Raw genomic sequence first — 20,869 nt, forward strand, 5'->3', positions numbered from 1 at the left:
TTTTATGTGAGCAAATGATTTCAATTTTCTTGGGTCCATTAACATTTTATTTTATTTTTTCAATCAATATTTTAAACAAACACAATGGCTGTAGGTGGGCCAAGGGTAGAAGCTAGGAGTGTAGTTAATCCACCAACAGGATAATCCCGGTGAGAGAAAAGGCTTGGGTCAGGTGACAGCTGTTAGCAGTGGAAGTGAAAAGTGTGTTTTTCTGAATATATTCTGACAGTAGATCCAACAGAATTTTCCAATGGACTGGAGAAGAGGTGTGAGCGAGGAATGAAGGGTGACCTCAAGGTTTCTGGCTTGGGTCACTGGAAAGATTGACTCTCGTGAACTGAGATGGGGCGGGGGTGGAATTGTAGGTGGCGCAGATTAAGGGCGAGAAGACAAGGAGTTTAGTTTTTGAAAGTGTGAAACACTTAACAGATATCCAAAAGTGGAGGCAAAGCCATGAGACTTCCTGAAGTCTCCAAGGCAAAAGTCCTAGAGTACTCTGTCATTAAGAAGCCAAGTACCAAAGGAAGACCTGCTGAAGGGAACTAAGAAGGACTTGCCAGTGAGGTAGAAGGAAAATGAGAGTGAACATAAAGTATCCTGAATATAAAGTGAAAAACAACAACAACAAAAAAAATCAGGCTACTCCTAATGACTAACTTGGTTAGGAGAACTAGAAGTTGTTATAGACCCAATTATCGAGTCAATTCATAGCACAAGCAAACAAAAAGGGCTATAAGTGAAGTATGATGGGACAGGAGATGGAAAGCAGGTTTATATTTACTGTCTTCAGATGAAGAAGTCCCACAGTGAGCATAATGAAAAATTATTCACAGAAGTTCCATTAAGCACTGTGGGGATCTAAAGTAATGGCTTCTTCTTTTTCCCTCATTACCTTAGGGCCATTTTTACTATTTTGCCTCTCATGGACTTCACAGAAGTATTTTCCATCTACTGAATTGCATTAAGTAAAAACCAGTTTGGCTTCTCAATTTCAGTAATCGGATATGCATATAGCCCCAAATCAACAAAAGAGGCCTAGTGTTATCAAAGCTGATACAATTACAAAGATAGATGACTATGATTTTTATTAACTTATACAACTTCACTATGGATAAAAGCTATTTTTCATTAGATTTCCAGAATTAAGAAGAGAACATCATTTGTATATTTAACCAGATTAAATCATACATATAAAAGGCCCAAAGATAGACAGCGTGGGGGACACAACCAGCTGGAGTGCAAAAGACTAAACTTAAGACAGAGGAATTTGTTACTTTTACCCTAGATAAGAAGAAATAAAAGGGAAAATGGAAAGAAAACAAGACAGTTCTTCATCCTCACTTTTTTGTGATTTTAAGGGCTGTCTTTAAGGTTTTATAAAGATCTCCAAGAGTGATGTACACCACGCAATGAAAAATACCTCCCCAAACTGGGCAAACCAATGACCTATATATTTTCAAACCTAGCATGGGCCTGGCTTCTAACAGCAGGAAAACAAGCCTTGATTTTGAGATAGTCTTCTGTCAAATTCAATTGTCCACAAATTTAAAAAGACTAGATCTAACTCTCTACAAGACATATGGCAATACATAAATCCACCTAGACAAAAGACCCGAACTCAAAACTTTAATTGGTTAGTGGCTCAGAGAGTAAAGAATCTGCCTGCAATGCAGGAGACCCGGGTTCAATCCCTGAGTCAGGAAGATCTCCTGGAGAAGGGAATGGCAACCCACTCCAGTATTCTTGCCTGGGAAATCCCATGGACAGAGGAGCCTGGCAGGCTACAGTCCATGGGGTCACAAAAGAGTCAGATATGACTGAGCAACTAATGCACTATCTTCCAATGTACTACTCTCTTTATTATATCACTCCCCAAAATGTACTTATCAGCTTACTGTACTTCTTGACTATCTTTCACCATCACTACCACCTCTATAATTTAAAATTTTAAAGGCTTTCAGGGCAGGAACTGGTGAAGACTCCCCCATAATAATTAATACCTAACACATAGTGCTCAGGTTATGTTAAATAAATGAATGTTTTTAACAATGTCAAGACCAGGACCCCCAGTGGCAAACCCAAACTAAAACCTCAAGTCGATAAGGTATTGAATGATTTTTATAGAAAACGACTTTCTGAAGTGGAAAAGCTAATGTGAAAGGGGCAAAAATACCTGCTGGAACTTATATAAATCGTTATACTTTTCATGGAAGTCCAAGTTCAAAAGTTCCTTCTGAAGTCCTTCCAAGAAGTTTTGGCTTTGGATGAAGTTTGGGATCACACAGTGAAGAAAGGGGTCCATCTCCATGACAATCGCTTCTGTTGGGAAGAAAGTGTTATCTGTGACTTTTCCTTCTTGTATTTTTGACTCATGAATAGCACAGCAGAGAATACAAAAGGGATGGTGATGAATTTTCAGAAACTTAGTACCTAAAGTCAAAGATTTGGAGGAAGAACTATGAGTTCTTTTTCTTTTCTCTTCCCACTCAATACTACTTTTCAAAGGTATTGTGCTTAACAATGTTAGGCCTTAAGATGAATATAGGTGATGTCACTAAATTAAGACTCCTGCTCTTTTGGAGAGTTTTTTAGTTCACTGATTACTTACTCAGCTGAATGCATTTTAGTCTTAATTCATTTCCCCCTAAACTTCAAGTCAAAGTAGCAAATTAAGAAAAGAATAGCAATACTGGCTGACAATTTTTTTCAATCCTTTTTCTTTCTCTAAGGTACTGCTAGAGGAAGTCACTATATACATACATATATATATATATATATATATATATATATATTTTTTTTTTTTTTTTTTTAAATAGGGTCAGGTATAACCTCCTCTGGGACTTCCCTGGTGGCTCAGACGGTAAAGCGTCTCCCTACAGTGTGGGAGACCCAGGTTCAATCCCTGGGTCAGGAAGATTTCCTGGAGAAGGAAATGGCAACCCACTCCAGTATTCTTGCCTGGAAAAATCCCATGGATGGAGGAACTTAGTAGGCTACAGTCCATGGGGTCGCAGAGTCGGACACGACTGAGAGACTTCACTTTCACTTTTCATTTTATAACCTCCTCTAACTCCTTTAGTTTTATCTCAACGTTTTACCCACTAAGGCTGGTGGGAGAGATTATGTACCCCTCTAATAAAACTCACCGCTGCCACCACGCACCAGGCGCCAGGCACAGTAGGGCTTCATAGTGTAAAGCTTATAGGTGTTATCTTGTTTAGTCTTTTCAGCAGTTTTAAGGTAGACCCCATCACTATCTCTATCCCACACAGAAGGAAACTACAAAGTGCCTGGTGCACAGAGCTTAAACATGAAGCCATCACTTTATATATGCATCCTGAACACCCAAGACTCAGCTCCTTAAAGCACTTAACCAATGAAACAAAAAACCTGACAAACTTTAGAAGCGAAAGTATGATGCATTAAGCGGAGTCCTTATCTTACAAGGTGATATTTGAAGCTGAGGATGAAATAATTTGAGGCAGGTTCCTTCCTTTGTTCAAACCATGTTACTTCCGTGGGTCATGCTGTTGAACTACAGGCTGGCAAAACTGAGCAAGCCTAGGTGCCTACTATCAGGCAGCTCTCAACAAATGCTCTGGCTACGCTATCACAGGACAAACAAGCATCACCTTCAGAGAAAAAACCTGCAAAAGCCACTCGACTAGGTGTCCAAATGCTTACTAGTCCTTACTCAGGAAAATGTGTATTGATATACGCAGGCATTAGCTCATTAATCACTCTCATCTTTCCCAAAGAAATATTATTGATTAAAAGGCAAAATGGTTGTCCAAGGAGGCCTTACAAATAGCTGAGAAAAGAAAAGATGGGAAAGACAAAGGAGAAAAGGAAAGACAGACCCATTTGAATGCAATTCCAAAGAATAGCAAGGAGACATAAGAAAGCCTTATCAGTGATCAATGCAAACAAATAGAGGAAAACATCAGAATGGGAAAGACTAGAGATCTCTTCAAGAAAATTAGAGACACCAAGGGAACATTTCATGCAAAGATGGGCACCAGAGGAACAGAAATGGTATGGACCTAACAGAAGCAGAAGATATTAAGAAGAGGAGGCAAGAATACACAGAAGAACTAAACAAAAAAGATCTTCATGACCCAGATAACCACGATGGTGTGATCACTCGCCTAGAGCCAGACATCCTGGAATGTGAAGTCAAGTGAGCCTCAGGAAGCATCATTATGAACAAAGCTAGTGGAGGTGATGGAATTCCAGCTTAGCTATTTCAAATCCTAAAAGATGATGCTGTGAAAGTGCTGCACTCAATATGCCAGCAAATTTGGAAAACTCAGCAGTGGCCACAGGACTGGAAAAGGTCAGTTTTCATTCCAATCCCAAAGAAAGGCAATCCCAAAGAATGCTCAAACTACTGCACAATTGCACTTATCTCACACAATAGCAAAGTAATGCTCAAAATTCTCCAAGCCAGGCTTCAACAGTATGTAAACTGTGAACTTCCAGATGTTCAAGCTGGTTTTAGAAAAGGCAGAGGAACCAGAGATTAAATTGCCAACATCCATTGGATCATTGAAAAAGCAAGAGTGTTCCAGAAAAACATCTACTTCTGCTTTATTGACTATGCCAAAGCCTTTGACTGTGTGAATCACAACAAACTGTAGAAAATTCTTAAAGAGATGGGAATATCAGGCCACCTTCCCTGTCTCCTGAGAAATCTGTATGCAGGTCAAGAAGCAACAGTTAGAACTAGACACGGAACAACAGATCGGTTCCAAATCGGGAAAGGAGTACCTCAAGGCTGTATATTGTCACCCAACTTATTTAACTTATATGTAGACTACATCATGCCAAATGCAGGCTGGAAGAAGCACAAGATGGAATCAACATTGCCAGGAGAAATATCAATAATCTCAGATACGCAGATGACACCACCCTTATGGGAGAAAGTGAAGAACTAAAGAACCTCTTGATGAAAGTGAAAGAGGAGAGCGAAAAAGTTGGCTTAAAACTCAACATTCAGAAAACTAAGATCATGGCATCTGGTCCCATCACTTCATGGCAAATATACGGAGAAACAATGGAAATAGTGAGAGACTTTATTTTCTGAGGCTCCAAAAGCACTGCAGATGGTGACCGCAGCCATGAAATTAAAAGACGCTTGCTCCTTGGAAGGAAAGTTATGACCAACCTAGATAGCATATTAAAAAGAATAGACATTACTTTGCCAACAAAGCTCTGGTCTAGCCAAAGCTATGGTTTTTCCAGTAGTCATGTATGGATGTTAGAGTTGGACTATAAAGAAAGCTGAGCGCCAAAGAATTGGTGCTTTTGAATTGTGGCGTTGGAGAAGACTCCTGAGAGTCCCTTCGACTGCAAGAAGATCCAACCAGTCCATCCTAAGGGAAATCAGTCCTGAATATTCATTGGACGGACTGATTCTGAAGCTGAAACTCCAATACTTTGCCACCTGATGCAAAGAACTGACTCACTGGAAAAGACCCTGATGCTGGGAAAGATTGAAGGTGGGAGGAGAAGGGCGACCGAGAATGAGATGGTTGGAGGGCATCACCAACTCGAGTGATGGACAGGAGTCTGAGTAAGCTTCGGGAGTTGGTGATGGACAGGGAAGCCTGGCGCGCTGTAATCCATGGGGTCGCAAAGGGTCGGACAGGACTGAGAGACTGAACTGATCTTAGTTTACACAGTAAGGAGCTGAATCCATTGCCCAACGACGCACAAACAGCGAAGAAGATGCTAACTCGCTAGTCTCTAATACCAGAATTTCCACCAACTTGCATGCCCTCTACTTCCTGAAACTTCCTGGCCTACATTTCTTCCTCTATTGGTTTCTAAAGCCAAATGAACTTGGATTAAAAAGGGACAGCAGGCCAGGCAGGAGAGTCGGAGGCGGCCAAAGTCACGTTCTCTCCAAGAGCCTCTTGTATTGTAGCCTTGTTGCTCGACTGTCAGGACTTTTTCAGAGGTCCCCAACCCGGCGCTGCGCCTCCCTCATCACAGCGCCCGCTTACCGTGGCGGAATGGCGTCCTGCGACTCCAGGCCTCAGCCACTTGCTTTTTCAAAGTTTCCTCTGTGACAGCATCCGAAAACTTCGCCATCACCTCCTTCTTTCCTTTTTTCCCCGCCCGGTCAGAACCGGGCTCAGCAGGCCGCTTTCCGTTCATCTCTTCTACAAGACCCACGCCAGGCTGAAGTAGCAGCTCTTTTCTTAAAGAGACTATAATCCCAAGAATGCCTCCTTGCCCGTGTTTCCCTACCGCTATCCAATAGAAAGCACCGAGGTAGAGAAAGGCGGAACCAATACCTGATTTACCAATGGAAGCTCCAGATATTGCCGTCATCCCAGCAGTGATTGGGTCGTTGGGGATAGGAAACCGCCTTTCTACTTCCTGCCGCCAGAGGCTCCGGGTGCACTTCCGGCGTCCGTACGCCTCCTTCGGCGTTCTCTTGTTAATGGTCGGCGGCGGCCGCTGAGTGGGACGCAGGTAACCGCTGCTGGGGAAGTCTCACTGCCTCCAGTTTTCCGCTCGCTGCTAGTGCCCGAGCTCGCCAGCATGTCCGTGGTGCCGCCCAATCGCTCGCAGACCGGCTGGCCCCGGGGAGTCACCCAGTTCGGCAACAAGTACATCCAGCAGACCAAGCCCCTCACCCTGGAGCGCACCATCAACCTGTAAGTGCGGCCTGGTCCTCGCGCGCGGTTCTGTCTGCATCCCCTTGGCCGTGAGCGCCCCTAAAGACTCCAGTCTTCTGGCGCGCCCTCGGCGGCCTCCTCTTCCTTACCCTCCAGCGCCACAGGTTAGAGCCCTACTTGAGAGGGTTTTCCCTTTCCTGGAAAGATGGCTTGTTTCCATGCCCCTGCATTCATTGTAGGAAAACGCTTTGAACTCATTCTTTGCCCACGTCTGTGGAGATAATCAGCCGCAAACCGTGGTGTTTATCCTTTAACGGCGCCTATATGGCATTTTGTGTGTTTTTATTTGCTGTGAGTGGTATAACGTAGTATCGTTTTTTGCCGTTTAGGCTTTGCTTTAACAGTAAGCTTTCGAGATCTAGCTATAACGCGCAGGCTTAGTCTTTTCCTCTGTTGCTTTATTGAGTTTCGGCTCCTGAATACATTTTATTCATCTGCTTAGAGCTGTCTGACTTACCCCATGTTCCGTTACATGTCCTCGCCGCCTCAGCGACAGCATCCGAGCAGCCAGGAGGCCCCGGCTTTGGGAAGGGGCTGGGGCTTTCAGGCCTTGGAGGTGGTAGTTCAGGCTCTAAGCCGTGTCTGACTCTTCGGCGTCCTAGGGACTGCAGACGTCGAGGCTCCTCTGTCCATGGGATTTTCCACGCCATCATACTAGAGTGGATTGCCATTCCCTTCTCCAGAGGATCTTCCCGACCCAGGGATCGAACCCGCGTCTCTTGCCTGGCAGGCGGATTCTTGACCACTGAGCCACCTGGAAAGCTCTTTCAGTCCTTGGAGAGCTACCAAAATGTAGCTCCAGAGAACCCATTGTGGGCTGTATTTTACTTTTAACATATTATTTTTTAAGCGCTTTAAGCCATTGCATTTCGAAGCCACTCTCAAAAGTAATCTGTGTCAGGAAATTGAAATTTGGTCTATGTCTTGCTCAAGAAATTAGCAATATGCTTTTTCTTAAAAAAAAAAAAAAAAATTATTCTTGAGAGTTTGAGAGGCACCATGGTGCCGAGCTAATGGAGGAAAATGAGCAGTTTATGTTGGTCAGTATTTAAAGGATGCAAGGATTTACTGATTCTGGTGTTTTGGTAGGGCACATTAGGTGTTTCTCTACTTTATTTTCAAATAAATGAAATTTACTCAAAAGGGATTTAAATTGAAAAGATGGCTTTGCTTTATTTGACAGAACAGGTGATGGAAATTTAGGTAATAAAAATGTTGGGTTTATGAAATCTGGAGCTAGTAGATGGTATACAAGTAATAAAATTCCCTAGTGGCTCAGACGGTAAAGTCCGCCCGCAGTGCGGGAGAACCAGTTTCAGTCCCTGGGTTGGGAAGATCCCCTGGAGAAGGATATGGCAAACCACTCCATTATTCTTGTCCGAAGAATCCCATGGACAGAGGACCCTGGCAGGCTATACAGTCCATGGGGTCGCAAAGAGTCAGACACAACAAAGCGAATTCACTTCACTTCATAGAAGTAGTAGATACTGTATATGTTAATGGACTTCCCAGGTGGCACTAGCGGTAGAGAATCCACCAGCCAGTGCAGAACAGGAGACACAGGTTTGATCCCTGGGTCATGAAGATCGCCTGGAGGAGGAAATGGCAACTCCAGTGTTCTTGCCTTGAAATTCCCATGGACTGAGGAGCCTGTTGGGCTGTGGTCCATGGGGTGGCAAAGAGTTGGATATGACTGAAGGACTAAGCATACACATACAAGTTAATATTTCTAGCTATTACAATAGCATTTTAATTTCATATCACACCTTAGAAAAATCCTCCTAGTATTCCCATGAAATGGAAAAGGTTAAGTGTTTTTTTAAAAAAATGTGAAAGCACAGCTTCTGTATTACTTTCATTGGTTGTTATTGTTAGTGCTCACAGTTCTACCTTGCTTTTAACTTGATTATTCGATCGTTTTGCATCAGGCCATTATGTTGAACTAACTTGGTGAAAATGTTTCCTTTTTTGCTCCATTAAAGTTATGAGTTAATGGATTTGCAGTACTTTCTCTCTCCTGTATGATCACAGTATTCAGAAAGAATTGTGTTGTGAATTCAGTTCACCTGGTTGAGTAATGGCCTAAATTGAAAATAAGTTATCTTTCCTCCAGTGTGTTTTATGAGGAAATACTGCATGAATGCTTAGTTTGTAGCAGGCACTGGGATTAATGCTGGGTAGACAGTGGTGAGGAAGTCAGGTGTAGTCCCTGCTTTACAAAGCTCACAGTAGGATGGGAATACTACAGATGTGTCTGGGCTGCCACTGACTTCACAGCTGAACAGTCTTATATTTCATCTTAATGGCATCTCTTGATGTGAGAGCTGGGTTTGCAATAGAGATGTATTAGAGCTGTCTTTAATTCTAATTCAGGTGATGAGAATTGAATGTTAATGTATATAAAGCCTTTTTTTTTTTTTAACCGGAGGGCACAAAGTGCTGTGTGGGGTTGCTGCTACTCATGGTGAAGATGTTAGATTTAGCATTGAGTCTACTGGGGAAGGTCCTAAAATCTTTAGAGCACCTTGGAAATAGTTTATTTTAGTTGCTTTAGCGCTGCTTCACTTATGCCTGGAATTTGGCTCCTGGGATTAATTTTTTTTTTTTTTTTAATTTTGGCAACCTTGATTTGTTTCCCCTTCTAAGAATAGCTTAGTGGATTAGTTGTGTAGTTGTTGACTTCTTACTCAAGGTGTTTTGGTAGACAAGATATGTTGGGGACAGGCAAGTGTGGCCAAAGCATTCTTACCCATAGGCTTATAATCAAAGGCTGCTTTCTGTAAGTCTTATAATCAAAGGGTTACAAGGTGGTACCTGTGATGAAATAAGTTTTTAAACTATTTTTAAGGAAAAAATATTTACTAGGCAAGAAGAAAACTTTTCAATATGTTATATTTTGAATTCTTGATAAGTAGAGAATGTTTATATTACATCTAGTCAGCAAAAGATTGAAATGACGAGAAAGGAAGAATAAAGATACTGAATAGAAGAAATGCTGAAGGCTCAACATCTTAGAAGGGAAAGAAAAGTTCATCTGAAGAAGAAAGGTACCAGAAAACTCTGACGATAGTTGACTGGGACAAATAGAAAATAACTGGGGAGATAATGGAAAGTGGTGGCTCAGTTTGTAGAAAAAGATATCAGCCATTAGCACCAATGATTAATAGAATTTATGATTAGATTGGTAGAGGAGCCCAACGGCACATTAGCCAGGTTGACAGTGTTAGCATCTAAAACCAGAGAATCGCCAGTTCCTCAGATAGCCACTCCTCTATGCATATAAGAGCTTTAAGGATACTGTCACCTATACTTGAGAGTTCAAGTAGGAAGTAGCAGCTTGAGCTAATGAAAGCTCTGGTTTTGGAGTCCAGAGAGCTAGATTCTAATCTCTGCTGTCTTATTAACTAGTTGTTTAATTTTGTTCAAATTCTTTGTCTCTAAGTGCAATATATACACACTTTTTACCAAGGTTTCATGTGATTGGTGTCTGTCCTAGTAATTTATGGTCTACAGTTTTCAGATATCTGTCTTTGGATCACAGGTACCCTCTTACCAATTACACTTTTGGTACAAAAGAGCCCCTCTATGAGAAGGACAGCTCTGTTGCAGCCAGATTTCAGCGCATGAGGGAAGAATTTGATAAAATTGGCATGAGGAGGACTGTAGAAGGGGTTTTGATTGTCCATGAGCACCGGCTACCCCATGTGTTACTGCTACAGCTGGGAACAACGTTCTTCAAATTGTAAGTGTCATTGGAAATGAACAACTTTTAATAAGATAGCTGTTTTATGCAGCTTTAAAATACAGCTTTTGCTTTTAGTCATTTGTCTCAACAAACATGACTGTTACTGGAGTCTTTTGGAAGAGAAGAGAAACTCAAAAGCATTTTTTTTCTCCATTGCAGTGTTCATTTATTGTCTAACTAGAAATCTTCATTTTTCTGTGTATCATTGATGCTAATGATTGAGCTTGAGAGAAGCCCTATGAGACAAAACGAGTCCAAGTTCAATTTCTAGATGTCTTTGTAGCATTACTGAGAACAACTGATATTATTTCTTGCTTAGGATCAATAGTGTTTCCTATTCTTAAAATGCTTTACATTTTCATAGATGATTGTTTAGTTTTCTCAAGTTTATAAATCTCTCAGTATGTTTAGTCCACAACTCTTTGACTAGATTGTACCAAAAAGAGTGTTCTCAAATAGTTGGGAATTTTTTTTAAAAATGCCGCATTCTTCAGATCTAGAGAATGTGGGTCCACTGCTCTCTGGGCATTTCTAGACTCCATTACCACTAGATAACTTCCAGAGAGAAAAAATTGGGATGTACTGGTTTCCAGCAACTATCTGATGTTTATGTTGTGGTACATATTTTGTTTAAGACTAGGGTTTATGTACTGTGAATGTCGTGAATGAACATGAATTCAGTTTTCTGGCACATTCTTCCCCCTCCATTTGACATTTGTTTGCTTTAATTGCCTTATGTGACACCGAAATGTGTTACAAAGCTGCTTGATAGAAATAGTAATTATTGTGTTGTTCCTGTTAACGAAAATTGTTAATACAAGTTGAAAGCTGAAATTTTAACCTTTATACAGACCTGGTGGTGAGCTTAATCCAGGAGAAGATGAAGTTGAAGGACTAAAACGCTTAATGACAGAGGTATTTTTCTGTTTAACCACTTTGATGATTTCATTAATGCTCATCTAAATACCGTCAACTTAATGCATAGTCAGATTTTTTTATGCCTTGAAAAGGATGAGTTTATCTTAAATATTTAGTTTTCTGTAAATAACACATAAATCTTAAAGTCTTAGTACAATGTTTATTTTCTGTAAGTTGAACTTATACTTTGTCATAGCATTATTTTCCATTGAAATAGTTGATGTAGCAATATTGGTTAATAAAACAACATTTACTGAGTATTGATTGCTAAGCAGTGTTCTAAGTGCTTTACATGCATAATTCGTTTAAACATCATAACAGCATTAGGAAGTGGGTGCCATTAATCCTGTTTTACTGATAAATTAGGGCACAGAGAGTGCAAGTAGCTTCCTTAATGTTTTACAGCTAGTATGTGGTGAGGCTGGAGATTTGAATGCAGGTGATTTTATTCCAGAGTAGCTGTCGGAATTTTGACAGGACAGTGATTCCTGTTACATACCTATTTTCATTTTTGCACATATCTGTTAGGCTTTGCCCAGGTTGTACTACTTTTAGAAGCTGTTCTAATGTCTGTCTGTAAAGACGTGGGGCCAGATGCATATAGATGCTGGAGGTTTTTGAGATTGTAGGCTGAATAGTTTTCTTTCTTAGCATCAACCCCCCTTAGCTACAAAACTAATACATATTCTCTGCAAAATCCTTGGAAAATACAGAAAAGAGACAAAACTAATACAAAAAAATAATACAAAACTAATACAAAAAAATACAAAACCTGTATTTCTTCCACTTTGACTTGTCTTTTTAGTATTTCTAAAATGCATTGTTACTCTTAAATGTTGTGCTGTGTTTGAACTTTCATTTATATACTGTAGATTGGACCTACCTGCTTACCTCAGTTTTTTCTTATAACTCCACCAAAAAACATTAAAGGGGTTTTAGAAAGATAAAAGTCCACTAGGTTGATGGAGTGTAAAATGAGACAGTAACAAGGAAAAAGTGTTTGAAGGTAGAAGGCAGATGAGCGAATCATAATTGACTTAGTCAAAACCTCAGCCTCCCAGAAGGGTAGTCAAGGACTCAGCACTCTAGAACATCAGAAAAGCTTAGGAATTGGGGGTGCCTGTGGAAGAGGGGGTGTACATGGACTGAAAGCTGAATTGACAGGCAGTCTGCATGAGATTGTTGATGTACCTAGATCATCTTCCCTACTTTACATTTAGGCAAAGACTGGCTGCTGGTTAATTCTTGATAGAGGTTGAATTGGAAAACACTAAGCAATGGACAAGTTAAGGAGGTGGGAGAGTAAGTGAGGTTACGTCCTACATAGTGAGACTTTTGCTCGGCTGATAGTGTTAACAGCTAGTTTGACACACAGCAGGCTGAAGATGAGAGGGTGGCTTTTTTTTTTCCCCCTGGAGAAAATGGAGAGTTCCATAAAATACTTTTATGATAGATAATATTTGGAAACCTCCCCAAAGAACTAGGGTAGCCTTGTCACTTATGTACACAGAGTTGTCAGTTACGCAGCTTATTTTACCCTTAATTGCGAGCAGGTCACCAGTATCACCGGGCTTTTGGGGAAAACTTCTAAACAGAAAAGAGCAAAAGAAGCAAAGGGAACTTAGCAGAAACAGAAAATTCAGTTATCAGCAGAATTGTAGTTAATATTATTGATGTGATAAAAGGAGATATTGTATCTGTAGAACAGTGTGCCTGTTCTACACAGTAACAGCAACAGTAGAAAAGGCTACATAGCCAACAAAAAAGGACTCATGAGTAATTTTTTTACAAGGCAGAATTAAAAATTCAGTAGCGAGTTAAAAAATTGAGTTGAAATCTACCAGAAAGTAGAACAAAAAGAACATAGGTAAGAGAAAAGGGTCAGTATAAACTGTACAAACAACAGGGACCTACTGCACAGCACAGAAAGCTGTATTCAGTATCTTGTAATAGCCTGTAATGGGAAAGAACTGAGAAAGGATATGTATGTATTTATATGTGTAACTGAGTCAGGTTGCCGCACACCTGAAACGTTGTTAAGCAACTATAATTCAATTAAACATTAAAATCTAACCTGGATAAATAAAACAGAGGAAAAGGAATTAGCAAAGCAGTAATTCAAGAAAGTTTCCCAAACCTAGTCATCAGTTTTTGGATTGAAAAGACCTACTGGCCTTCTCTTTAGAAAAAGGGTAAAGAGAAAAATCCTGAAAGTTTCCAAAGTTGGGGAGAAGGAATGGGTAGACCTGGGTTAAATACAAAAACATCAAAGTCAGAAATGGCATCAGCCTCCCAGAAACAATAGCAGAAGCTAAGTCATCATGGAGCATACCTTCATAAATCTGAAAGTACATAGTTTCCATCTGAGACTTTTTATCTAGTCAAACTATAAGTCAAGTGTGCTGATAAAGTTATTTCCAGCCCGGCAGAGTTTCTAAAAAGGTGATGTCTTTTGTACCTTTTTTTAGGAAGCTAGTGGAGGATATTCACCACCAAAATGAAAGAATGAACAAAGAAAGAAGGGGCCGGGTTAAGAATATAGAGAGGATCTAATAACACAGGAGAGAGAACAAGGGAAGCCCTAGAACTCCAGCTGTGAATCAGGGCTGAGAGCAACTACAGATTGAAGCAGGATGATAGAAAAATGTCTCTTAGAAAAATAGAATAATATTTGATAGACTAATGTTTGAATTGAGAAGAAATTTAAGTTCTTTTGGAGAATGTGGGGAATGAATTAGTGATAGTGAATGAAATGAGTTATTATCTCTGAAGGAAAGGATAGTTGTTCAAGTAGGGATGTGTAATTATAGTTTAGTAAATGCTCTGCTGATTCACCAAGTCATATTAAATACTGAATATTGATTTAAATACTGACAATGGGAGCATGGTAGAAGAGAAGGTATGAGTGGGGAATATGGTTTTAAGATCTTAAGTCTTGTTCCACAGTAGAGGGTGTTAAATTTTTTAAAACATTTTTAAAAATGAAAAGCAATCAAGAAATGATCATAAAAGAATGTTAAAAATGTAACTATTAAAAAGTACAGTAGAGAACTTGACAAATACTACCTCAGCCAGGTGATCAAGGTTAATATCAGTGATAAATCATGTTAATGGAATGTACCCTTGCAATGATGTGATGAGAATGAAACTTTACCTCTATGATTTTCCTTCCCCAATTACCTGAAATCTCAGTCTAATAGAGGGACATTCTATAATACAAAATACCTAACTCCTACTCCTCGAAACTGTGAAGGTTATCAAAAATAAGGAAAGTTTGAGAACCTGTCAGTCTTAGAGAAGCCTAAGGAGAAATGCAAATATAATGTAATATCCTGGGTGGGATTCTGGAACTGAAAAAAAGACATTAGGTAAAAATGAAGGTTATCTGATGAAAATATGGAATTCAGTTAATAATAAGGTTATTGGTGTTGGTTCCTTGGTTGTGACAAATATGCTATCTTAATGTACATGTTAATAGTAGGGAAAACTGGCTCTGGGATATTTGGGAAGTCTCTTCAATCTGTACATGCTCTCAGCTCTGATTCACAGCTGGAGTTCTAGGGCTTCCCTAGTTCTAGGCTTCAACTTTTCTGTAAACCTAAAACTGAGATAAACAGTTTATTTAAAAACAAGAAGAATGTTTTTAAAAATGGAGGCAAATATCAGGAGGGCAAACGGCTAAGAGTTGAAAGTTGTAGCCAGTGGGAATGGTAAAGTGGGACAGTTAACTGCTCTTTCTCATCATGAACTTTGTAAAACCATTTTTGGCTAATTTAAAATATGTAGAGCATAGCTCTGATTAAGTTAAATTTAATCTACGATATACAGATTTATAGAAATGAAAACTGAGTTTTGCATACTTATTTCTGTAGCTTGGTTAGGTGGGTGATTTATAAAAGCTGTAGTTGATGCTAGAAAACTGATGGATGCCGTTGGCTGATACAGGCAATTAATCTTTGGTTTTCAGTGCCAAGACCTAGAACAGATGGGTTGGTCCTCCATCATTATGTTGTTGCTAGCTTGCCAGTTTTGAACGAATAGTTTATGTCTTGGGCAGAATGACACAGATAAATTACAGAAAGGAAATTTATATGGGGGACATATTAGCTATTTGTCTCTATTAGGAGTGTTGTAAAAAATACCTTCTTCACTGAAGAAGGATATTCATTGTATGTATATTTAGTTGTTTACCGGCTCTGTCATTTCTTTTTGACAGATACTGGGTCGTCAAGATGGAGTCCTGCAGGACTGGGTCATTGATGACTGCATTGGCAACTGGTGGAGACCAAATTTTGAACCTCCTCAGGTCAGTGTTCAGTTATATTTGCTGGGCATTTGGGGAAGTAGGAAACTGATTTAATTCTAGCCATTTAGAAAGTTCGTAATAGAATTTGACTTGGAATTTCCTTTTTTCTCTCGTTAATTTAAATTAAAAAATAAAAGCCAAGCATTTTTTCTTTGAAAGGAAAATTTCAAATATATACAGAAATAGCATAGTAAAAGTGAACAAATCCCATTAGCTGTCACTCACCCCCACCAATTAGCTCATGGTCATACTTCAGCAATCCTATTCCTTTTGACTGCTCCGTCCCTGCTGTCCACACTTTGGCTGTTTTGAAGCACGCTCTCCTCACTGGATCTCTGATGGCCAGTGTGCGTGGTTTTCATGGTCATGTAAGGTACCTCCAAAGCCTGGGGTAGCTAGCTGTCTCGATTCATTAATCCCTAGGAATGGCTCTGGTATGGAATTAGTGTAGTTGGAGGACTGTTTAGGTTCCGTTGGGATGGCACAGTGAGAAATAGGCTTTTCCAGTTAGGTAAGAGTTAGATAGACTCCTTGGATCCTGGCATCATTGCTTAGCTGTATCATTATGGGAAGGATACTTAGTCCCTTTGCACAAGTTTCTTACAGAAATGGGGGTGCTGATACCTCCTTTTGGCAGCCTCTGTTTTTATCTTCCTTTCCCGTTACGCCTGTTTTTAGCACTTTTTTTTAATTCCCCTGCCCTCAAATACTTCAGAAAGGAAAGTAGGCTTCTCTGAATGTATTATGGGGAGATGTAGGAGAGGTTTCATTATGTGTGCACAGGAGAAGAAAAAGAAATCTTTATCTTAGACTTTTGGAATTCTCTGTGTAAAATTCTTCTTTCTCAGGTAGCAACCTTCCCTCTGTAATTCTCTTCTTCCTTTACATTCTTCAAAATGTTGTCTCCATTTTCACAAACAATTTGACTTTGTTCAGCTGACAGAGACCGCTCATCCAGTGTTCCTGCAGCATTGTCCCATGTTGGGGGTGTGGTGATTGTGGGGAGAAATTTCCTATCGAGCACCTCATTGTATTTAAACTTTTTATTTAGTAAACATGGTCTGCATCAGGATTCTAGCAAATTTAACTTTGTAATGCTATGTTTTTAAAAGAACTTTTATTATAAATATGTCAAATTTCATTGTGTTTAAACTTCTCAACCTGTAGTTTCTGCGACTGAATCATTTACTGCTTGATATTTTATATTTATTAAAGCATGCATTTATTAGTTCATCCGTTAGGTACCAGATCTATTAGATAAAGGGAAAACTAGAAAGGATTCTTCTTCAGGCAGTTTACACTGTATTGGGGGATAAACACGTGAGAAATAGATGAAGTCATGGTGTACATGTTAAAATTCTGTTGGGGTTATAAAGAAGTTGGTCTTCAGGCCTGATACTTGAGCTTAGAGTCTGAAATGGGAAAAGTTGGTCAGTGGAGGCATGGGAGGTGTCAGGGATGTCTTGGCAACTACAAATTATTCTCTTGTTATTTTAGTACCCATATATTCCTGCACATATTACAAAACCTAAGGAACATAAGAAGTTGTTTCTGGTTCAGCTTCAAGAGAAAGGTAAGTTACTTTGTTTTGAAGGCAGACATCTAAAAACTTCTGTAGTGTAATTTCAAGGGTACCTCTATTTGTGTTTTTCCTCAAGTTACTTGAATTTGGGGATTTATCATAAAACTAAAAACACATACCATTTTTATCCAGAATTACCTAGTTTTTCTTGCATATACCAGTTATGTTACAGGGGAAGAGTAAGTAACTAGAGCCAAAAATATCAGACTATAGTATTTTTAGTAACTGTTCAATTGCTGGTATTGATTTTCACATTGTGGTAAACTGAAAATTTTAGGAGACAGATGAATTGAATTTTTTTTTAATAGAATCTTTAGCTCTGTTGTGCACATTAACAACTAATTACTCTGGTTTTTGATACTTTTAAAATGGAATTCAAAATAAATTAGAAGATCAGGGGTCTTCTCCCCTTTCTCCCAGAGCCAGCACTCGTAAGGTGCTCTTGGTTGTTAACAGCATGGATTTCTTTAGAGTCCATTTCAAAGCTGTGACCGACCTTTGCTTAAAAGACCACCAGAATGTGTTAATGAGAATTTTTTTTTTCCTCAGAAATTTCTCAAATGTAAAATTGATGATTACTAGTGAAGTAGAAGCAGTGATGATCTAAGGAAGTATAGAAAACAAATACTGTTTTTATTTTAGCCAATGAACACTGTTTTTGTTTTAGCCTTGTTTGCAGTCCCTAAAAATTACAAGCTGGTAGCTGCACCACTCTTTGAACTGTATGACAATGCACCCGGATATGGACCCATCATTTCTAGTCTCCCCCAGCTTTTGAGCAGGTATGGAAAGTTGGGCTTTTTGTGTTTGCTTCATCTAAGCTGCCGGATTTAAAAAAATTCAAGCCACTTGAGGAGGGATAGTTCATAAATTTTGGTCTTCAAGGAAACTAAGACAGTAGATGGATCCCTAGGTCTTGTGTAGATTAAGCCAAAGATGACTGTGTCCTCAGACCTTAAGTTGCAGCATGACATTCTGGTATTTGTGTATCTGTTCTTCTCCATATCTGCTATTTTCCACAGGTAAGTTTGAAATCTTCATTCAAAGAAGAGATGGTAAAATCGTAGTTGACAATGTATAATAAATATGATGGGAGTTATGTATATAAAACTGTGGAGAATTGAATCTCTTGTTGTAATGAGTATTCTCATTACTCACTGGGAAATCTATTCAGGTCCAAGTTGGGGCATGTAGGATTAAGTCCTGAATTTTTACATGGAGTTTAATTTTTTTTTTTTTAAGGCAGATGGAGTGATGAGAAATATGTGTTGTTTTGTTTTTTCAATTGACTTGTACTGGTTGAGGTCCTTGTCAATAACAGATAGGACTCATAGAATAACATAGTGGTTAATAATATGGATTCTACCGTCAGTGTGTGGATTTGAATTCCACCTTCTTTGCTTCCTGGCAGTGTGGTCTCTGACAAATTATTATACCTATTTCTTCACCTGTAAAGGGGGATGGTAGACCCAGCTTCATAGATTTATAATGACTAAGTGAAATAACACATAATAAAGTACTTAGAATAATGCCAGGTAAGTGCTTAACAAATGTTACTTTATTTTTTTTTTTTAGATCTCTTTATTCCTACCTTTATTTATTTATTTTTTTTATTAGTTGGAGGCTAATCACTTCACATTTCAGTGGGTTTTGTCATACATTGATATGAATCAGCCATAGAGTTACACGTATTCCCCATCCCGATCCCCCCTCCCACCTCCCTCTCCACCCGATTCCTCTGGGTCTTCCCAGTGCACCAGGCCCGAGCACTTGTCTCATGCATCCCACCTGGGCTGGTGATCTGTTTCACCATAGATAGTATACATGCTGTTCTTTCGCAACATCCCACCCTCACCTTCTCCCACAGAGTTCAAAAGTCTGTTCTGTACTTCTATGTCTCTTTTTCTGTTTTGCATATAGGGTTATCATTACCATCTTTCTAAATTCCATATATATGTGTTAGTATGCTGTAATGTTCTTTATCTTTCTGGCTTACTTCACTCTGTATAATGGGCTCCAGTTTCATCCATCTCATTAGAACTGATTCAAATGAATTCTTTTTAACAGCTGAGTAATATTCCACAAATGTTACTTTAAAAACAATTTCAGTTGTGATCTTGGCCTTCTGTGAAAGTGTGTTTACTGTGAAATTGGTCTTTCTGTTCTGGCTCAGAAGTCAGACTTCCTCTTTTGTTCCTCTGCTTTGGTCTGTTGATGGGTTACACACTGAAGTATGGGATGTGAGAAAAGTCATGTTATTCATTTATTTAAACACAGTCAGGTAACAGTAATTGGGCTGGGTGGTCAGAATACAAGGAGGTATAAATGTCTGCTTCCCTCAAGGAAAGTGGATGATCAAACTTACACTATTAGAATTTTTTAAAATTATAAGTATCGAGCAGCATTGAACGTAAGATGTGACAAGTGGAAGAAAAGGGTGTCCGTGTAGAAAATGCCCAAAATATCAAGGGAGAGTTTAAATGTCCAGATAAATTTATCTAAGGTAGGAAAAATGTAAATAATACTGTTTTTAATAAAGATATTGTTCTTTTAAAAATTCAGGTTCAATTTTATATACAACTGAGTTGCTGCACAGCAGAGAAGTAAGAGAAGCCGTCTCTGTGAGCACAGCTATGCACAGTGGAGAGTAAACGTCCCTGAAGTTTTTTTTTGGTGTTCTCTCTTTCCCAGTCCTGAAATTTCCACCTACTTTCTATTGTCTGAATAGTAAAGTTAATATGAAAAGCTAGATTGTGCTGTAAACAAATGTGATATTGTTCAGTTTACTTTTGGTTCTACACAAATATTTTTTGTACAACATTAAAGAAAGTGGACTTCTTTCTATTTGTTTTTTTGTTGTTTTGTTTTTTAATTTCACATTAAACTTATAAAATTCTTACAGCCAAGGATTCCTTTTCCCCAACTAGGCAGGTGAATGTTAAGATATAATGGCAGATTAAGGTCAATCAAGCCTGTGGGACTCTTCACTCTGATACCATTCTTGGGGGTATACTTCCAAGACCATGTTGTAGATTTTTGTGATGAGGATCGTCTGTTACTTTGGGGAACTACATTTGCTTGATTGAATCCAAGGTGCAACTGCTATACCAATTTTACACTCTTTATGAGTTATATCACAGCAGAACTCCAAGTATATTACTGATGAGTACATTTTATACCAGCATAGCTAGACCTTATTTCACAAGCAACAGACATTAGCCATACAGGAAACTGTTAAAATTGACTAGGTCGGGGAAAGTCGTGGGAATTGATATAAAAAGAGGTCCAGGGCTCAATTAACCTCCCCCCCCCCCCCCCCATAATAGAAGTATTTATTATCTGTGCTCTTGTGAAATTATGTGTCTTAGTTATTTTTATGGCTGTGGTGAAATGGTGATCTGTGAAGGAAGTTTCTAAAAGTGGGTCTGTTAGGTTTTGAACTCTTGGATTATAAAGTTTGTTATTTCAATTAATGTGGAGTTATAGCCAACGAGATGAAAGTTTGGTTTTAAAAAGTGACATAAAGCCTTTTCAAATATATTTTGGAATAATCAGAATTAGATTTTGTCAGCCTAAGAGAAAAATACCAAATTTAAGAATCCTAAAAGCGCAGTTAAATTAGGATCAAA

General features: G+C 39.1%; 2 protein-coding genes across 4 annotated transcripts in view; one reads left to right on the plus strand and one right to left on the minus strand.

Moving 5' to 3' along the window:
• OGFOD1 (2-oxoglutarate and iron dependent oxygenase domain containing 1) overlaps positions 1-6,246 on the minus strand; it is a 32,759-nt gene extending 26,513 nt beyond the window's left edge. For 2 of the 3 annotated variants that reach the window (XM_061138538.1, XM_061138537.1), the window contains exons 1-2: positions 6,009-6,246; positions 2,174-2,319 (exon numbers count right to left, since the gene is read on the minus strand). In XM_061138538.1, coding sequence (XP_060994521.1) covers positions 2,174-2,319; positions 6,009-6,162 — 300 coding nt within the window. In that variant the 5' untranslated portion in view covers positions 6,163-6,246. Of the gene's footprint in view, positions 1-2,173; positions 2,320-6,008 lie in introns of those variants that run through there. The other variant, XM_061138539.1, reaches the window with a different exon arrangement.
• A 155-nt stretch (positions 6,247-6,401) lies between these two features.
• NUDT21 (nudix hydrolase 21) lies at positions 6,402-20,084 on the plus strand. The gene is made up of 7 exons (XM_061138541.1): positions 6,402-6,668; positions 10,231-10,431; positions 11,286-11,349; positions 15,569-15,658; positions 17,156-17,231; positions 17,908-18,022; positions 19,803-20,084. The coding sequence occupies exons 1-7, from the start codon at positions 6,553-6,555 to the stop codon at positions 19,822-19,824; spliced, it is 684 nt and encodes a 227-aa protein (XP_060994524.1). The 5' UTR covers positions 6,402-6,552; the 3' UTR covers positions 19,825-20,084.
• The last annotated feature ends 785 nt before the right edge of the window (positions 20,085-20,869 follow it).

The sequence above is a fragment of the Dama dama genome, chromosome 4, assembly GCF_033118175.1.
Source record: "Dama dama isolate Ldn47 chromosome 4, ASM3311817v1, whole genome shotgun sequence".
NCBI classification, from domain to species: domain Eukaryota; kingdom Metazoa; phylum Chordata; class Mammalia; order Artiodactyla; family Cervidae; genus Dama; species Dama dama.